This window comes from Azolla caroliniana, unplaced genomic scaffold (assembly GCF_043228905.1).
Source record: "Azolla caroliniana isolate FFs.n. ecotype wild unplaced genomic scaffold, voAzoCaro1.0.p SCAF_3, whole genome shotgun sequence".
In the NCBI taxonomy this organism is placed as follows: domain Eukaryota; kingdom Viridiplantae; phylum Streptophyta; class Polypodiopsida; order Salviniales; family Salviniaceae; genus Azolla; species Azolla caroliniana.
The window spans coordinates 17,065,930-17,071,777 of record NW_028230438.1 but is presented as its reverse complement, the minus strand read 5'-3'; the positions used below and the strand labels follow the sequence as shown (position 1 = coordinate 17,071,777).

Here is a 5,848-nt window from a genome sequence, read left to right as displayed (position 1 = left end):
AACATATACACATGCAGACTCTCAACTATTATTACAAATTGCTTTCCCGATCTGGAATGATTATTACAAATTGCTTTCCAAAGCTTTGGTGTTGCATTCCAATTCAGGTAATAGATGTTAAGATGATTTGGCTGTTTTGCCCCCATTATTGGTTGTTCTCTACTTCTTTGGATGTATATCGATTCATCTCCATAGCCCTTTAAGGGAAGGATGTACAGTTGGTCATTAACTTTCACAAGAGGCTTTTGGAAGTATCTTCAATTCCTTTCAACGTACTTTAAAATTTTCAATGTTGGTTATTTGAGATCCTCGTAAAACCTAAATGCTTGCTTCAGATTTAGGAGATTGGTGCATAATAAATTTCGTGTAATCTTATTGTAAACTAGAAAACAAGATTCTAATCTTGGGTAGAAGACAATAATGTATTATACAAAATTGACATAAAAAACCAATTGACCTTCAAGCTCCGACTACAAAAGGTTAAGCAACTAGGCACTCTTGTCCTTTTATAATGCAATTAACACTTTAGGCTTGAGAGTAAACTTGCCTCCTTTGAGATACAACCATTATTCATTGCTATTATGTATAACTTTTTCTTCTCTTACGTAGATGAAGGCATCTTAGCTTTGGACCCCCATCTGCTGCATTACTAACATTTGCACAAAAAACATATTTGGTTGTTGACAAGAGGTAGATTAGTTAAACGTCTTATTCAAGTAAATATGTCTTTGTCAAGTCAATCAGACCAGGAATGAAGTGATGCTTCAATTGCTCTATTAACATCTCATAAAGCTTCGCCCCTCATGAATGTTGATTTTCTCTATTAACATCACACTTAAATTTAACCTTAACCAAAAAATATCCATAGAACCATGTATTCATTCGTAGCCAACAGAATGTACATGAGTAAAATGTGCATGTATATTACACCTTAGAAACATGGACCCATGTATGTGAATACCTCACACTATCAGAGCCTCAAATATGCAAACTCTTTCTTAATCTTCCTTAGCTTACTCTCACTCTCTTATTACTCTATGCTCCTCATTCATGCAATCCTACATCGTATTGACTTCATTAACCAGTGGTGACATTATTAGGTTTTATTACGGGTAAAAGGCAAGGTTGTATTTTCTTAATATAAAGATAGCAAACATTCTTCAAAAACTAAGACCCTATATGTTGGCACTATCAAACTTACATGCTTGATAAATGCATTATACACAACTGATGTCTCAAACATAACCCTACTTATAAAACAAAAATGCATGTATACAAGAAACCGAAAATGTTACACAACATATTTACACATGTATATGCATCTATTACATGCAAGGATTCATGAATCCAGTGATAGAATGAACACATTTACTAATACAATGTCTGCTTCCTCATACCAAATTGCAAAGATGGTGAAAAAGCAAAACACCATATCCCCTATTGCAACAATGGAACTCGAGTTTTTGATACAATTAGACTTCTTCATTGACTAACACTAAACAAAAGCTTCGCCATCCAATGAACCCCAGCTTGAAAACCAAAATAAAAGGCTGGATATAACAACTGTGCGAAATGCATAGAAAGTGTTGAAAAGAAAAACGGTCCGGAAAGGTGTTTCCTTCTGAAGACATTCATATCACTCATGATTGTTGTTGAGAGCAAAGTGCTTCAAAAATCCAAAAGAAGCTGAGGCAATATTCTCTCTAAGTGGGTGGGTTCAATCACCACCATGCCTTCTGCTTCAGCTATAAGAGCAGCTCGTTCTATAGCTTCTGGGTAACATTAAATTGTATAAAGTAAAGCAAAAACATCCGGTCACACTTCTGCAATATCGAGGGCTATAAGCCAATAGGTCAAGAGTTCAATTCCCAGATTCACCCTCGATTGCCTTATAACAATAAAGCTTAAATCCCATTAAGGAAAACATATAAGAAAGAGATTGATCCCTTACGTACCTGTGACAAACAGCTTCAGAAGCTCGCAGCTTAACTTCAACGAATTCGCATTAGCTGCCATCCACATGGTTTTTTTTTAAAGCAAGATTGTTGAACTCCACCACGTTAAGAATATGTAGAAGTACACAGCTTGTGAAACAAAAAACAAGAAGATTGCTAATGCTCATATATCATATCTAAATTTGTGGAATCATAAAACCAATCCAAACAACAAAACAAGCTTAATCCCATATAGCATATTTTCAAATATATATTTATAGCTTGTGAAATAATGAAGCCAGAGCAAAAAAAAACATGAAAAAATCTATTGTTGCATTACCAGTGGTCACTTTTTTTTTCTTGGTAGCAGCCAACCCACTCTGGAAGAAAATTGTCACATGAGTCAGATTTCATCATATACATTGAAATTTTCAATAATAGTAACTAATTACTGATAAAGTGATACCCACTTCTACTTCCACTAGATCATTGTCTTGTTTCTGTTCCCGCTCTGGAAGATGATATAAAATGTCATTGTTAGTATCAACATCCACAAAATCTTAACTGTTTTAGAAAGTTTCAAGAGATCCATTTGGAAACACCTCTTAATGTTCGAGCCCATACTAATCTGAAAATTTCCACAACTGTATCCTGCAGACCCAAAAACCACCACTTAGAAAGTTTATAGTCACAGAGTGAATTGGGATGATCAAATGTTGACATTAGTTTGAACACTTTTAACTATTATTTTCTTCCCCAATTTGATGATTCATCTCATGTTTTGCGACTTCTCCTTTTTATATGGATACATCATGCATTACATACTAAGATCTATAAAAGTCTATGTTTTTCTAATTTGATCTGAATCTCATTAATGTTTCCAGGCTTTAAATTCACTGAGTTTCAGGTACTGAGTTTAAATTATGTCTTAGAGTGAACACTTCAGAGCGGAAGTTTAAATCATATCTTAAATACAAAAAAAATTAGATTTTTTTAGCATTTCCTGTATGGCAAGCAACCAGACAACAAAAGAACTTCTATGTGCAATATCATCTATGGCAGAATGACATAAGAAAAGACACCATCTTCTTTTGCATGGTACACACTATGGATGAAACCCCAATGATGGATATGACTCTCCGCAAAAAAACTTTAGCATTACAAGGAACGCTTCATTCCCTTGCAATCATTTTATTCCATGATCCACCATGCCTAAAACATTGAGACGCACTTTTCTATATGAAAACGTTTGCTATTACTATTATTATTATTATTTAAGATGCAGGAATGATAATAAAAAACTGGAAAACATTATGAAAAACATCATAACAATGTCAAAATGCTTTTCCACGAGACTTGTAGGTGATCCCCAATTTCGCTTAATATTGGAAAAGAGGAGCAAAACTGATGGAAGTCATGCTAGAATATTGGAAAGAAAATTCATCTTTCTTGATATGAAAAATTAGGACATATAATGTGTTGTTTCACATTTGGAGACGTTTTAGATGAAAAATTAGGACATATAATGTGTTGTTGAGTGGAGAGACCATAAATGTGTTTTCCACATAGATGGATGACATAGTGTTGTTATCACAAAGTTTATGGAAGAGCTCATATATGTGTCATCCACATATATGATCTCTTCCATAAACAAGTCATACACATAGCTTACAATGACAAGTCTTGTACCATGATGGCTCTACACTTCATAACATTCTCTCTTCCATTCTTTTCGGATAACAACTGCATTTCTTTTTTTTTTCAGGGTACTGCAAAATCAGGTTATGGCAAGCAAAAACCTATCAAAGGTTTTCTTTAGCTAAAGCAACAGGGATGGAAAGTATAAGATCATTGGGATCATATCAAATAGTGTGACTTCCACAATAAATTGGTCTTTTTTGGGCACTTTAATACTGAACTTATTCATACCAAGAATAACCATGTTTGAGATTTCCAATACACCAACCTAGATCTTTATGGGAAGTAAGAAATGATATGCAAGTTAAATTGTCCTGAGGCTCACTCAAGTAAAAATAAACTTCAGGAGCCAAAGATGTGGAAAAGATCGGTTGCATTGACCAATGATTACGCATCTTGATCGAAAGCATGCTCCTTCATGGAGGAGTTACAATCCTATGCAAGTTAAATTGTCCTGAGGTTTACTCAAGTAAAAATAAGCTTCAGGAGCCAAAGATGTGGAAAAGATTTGTTGCATTGATCAATGAGTATGCATCTTGATCGAAAGCATGCTCCTTCATGGAGGAGTTACAATCCTACCGGCCACCCCTGTGCTATCTTGATTTAACTCACCCTCAATATACTCTCAATCTTAGGTTTTCCTTTTCTTCTCTGATCAATCCTCAAGCTCCTTACTTTCTCTGCCTTTTATCTTCTTTTCCTCATGAAGCTATCTCTTTTTATCATTTTGTCCCTAATCTAGCTATAATGCAACGAGCAATACCACTTGAGCTAAGAATCTTTTCCGCACCACCAGTCCATTCATCCTCATTCCCAAGTTGAACTTTCACCACAAGCTTATGTAGATGATAGACTACATGTAGCTCATCACTGATGACAATTCTACTTTCTCGGTCTACAAGAAGAGTGTCCTAGTGTAATACCAGTGATCAATGTGATTTCAGAGTGTGGGCCTGTGGTGGTATTCACTCCTTGCTTGATTTCCTGCCAATGAATGATAGGATGTTGTATATGAGTAATTCTAGATATTAGTAAACATGACCTCTCAATGAATATGCATTTCGAAACTGTCACTTTCCTTAATGTTTAGTCCTAGCCTAAATTAAATAGAAAGAAATGTCGCCCAATACTGACAAGACGCAACAACTTTTCATGTTCTCAACCCATTTCTCTTTCCTATATCTTATCACAGACTTGAAGAAATTTAGATCATATCTAGATCTTCTGACATATAGATAAGTCTAAGTCCATTGTTTGAAGGACTCCCGACATAACTTGTAATGGGCATTGATATGGTGAGTTGAGCTCAAAAAGTTAAAAAAAAGCCATTTTTTACTTTGCTCTCATCACACCCCATGGAATATGTCATCAGTACAAAACAAGAGTTTTTTAAGAGCTATTACTCTTATCTTAAAATCCACCCATTCACAAGATAAAACTAAATCATATGAAGGAAAATTGATGATCGCATAAGTAGACTGAATTCTGGGTACCCATTAAAAATGCATTGGCAGTAAGCTTGGTATGACATTTTTAGTGGGTACTCTGACTTCAGTCTATATGCGTGCATGAGTGTATGTGTATATACAGACATCTACATATACATACACAAATATACATGCATAGAGTTTAGGGGTCAATACATGCCTATGTCTACCTTGATTTAACTCACCCTCAACCCTAAACCCATATATGGTTTGTATTGACCTTTTGATTATGCAATGAACAAATACACAATCAGGCTCAATCTGAATATACATTCTATATATTTACGCACGCAAATCTTAACAGTTATTGAATTCGTACATGTATAAATGTACATCAAAACCCTAAATCAGAGAGAAGACATTTCTTACAGGATCAAACGAGGACTGTGCATTTCCCTCCATTTCCCGCTGAAATCTTCGATGGAAAAAGGAACTGGTCTGTTCCTATTCTTTATATAGTTTTTGTCCCCTGTTCTTGTGTTAAACTTGCCCATTCACTACCACATACATACATACATATGTATGTATGTATGTATGTATGTATGTATGTATGTATGTATGTTCGTGTCTATCCGCTACCAAATCATAAATAGGGCTGGCGAGGAATCGCGGTCACAGAGGATGCAGGTCCCTCGGTTGATGGCGCGTACAATCTGCACCGTCCGAATTGGATAAGAAAGAACGCGCAAATAAATAGTTGTCAGAGGTCGCCCAACCTTGATCGTGGCA

At 35.3% G+C, this 5,848-nt stretch overlaps 1 protein-coding gene across 1 annotated transcript; it reads right to left on the bottom strand.

Moving 5' to 3' along the window:
* Positions 1 to 1,354: 1,354 nt before the first annotated feature.
* Positions 1,355 to 5,626, bottom strand: LOC147866349 (centromere protein X). Its single transcript, XM_087316791.1, has 6 exons — positions 5,489 to 5,626; positions 2,537 to 2,585; positions 2,405 to 2,445; positions 2,275 to 2,314; positions 1,956 to 2,009; positions 1,355 to 1,772 (listed from the first exon to the last, which is right to left on the bottom strand). Exons 1-6 carry the CDS (start codon positions 5,519 to 5,521, stop codon positions 1,669 to 1,671), a joined length of 321 nt encoding a protein of 106 aa, XP_087172917.1. The 5' UTR covers positions 5,522 to 5,626; the 3' UTR covers positions 1,355 to 1,668.
* Positions 5,627 to 5,848: the final 222 nt, after the last annotated feature.

Coding starts and splice junctions, on each gene's coding strand:
- LOC147866349 (XM_087316791.1), bottom strand. CDS start 5,521: ATGGAGGGAAATGCACAGTCCTCGTTTGATCCT. Junction 2,315..2,404: donor ATGATCTAGTGGAAGTAGAA/GTGGGTATCACT, acceptor ATTTTCTTCCAG/AGTGGGTTGGCTGCTACCAA. Junction 2,010..2,274: donor GAAAAAAAAAGTGACCACTG/GTAATGCAACAA, acceptor TGTGGATGGCAG/CTAATGCGAATTCGTTGAAG.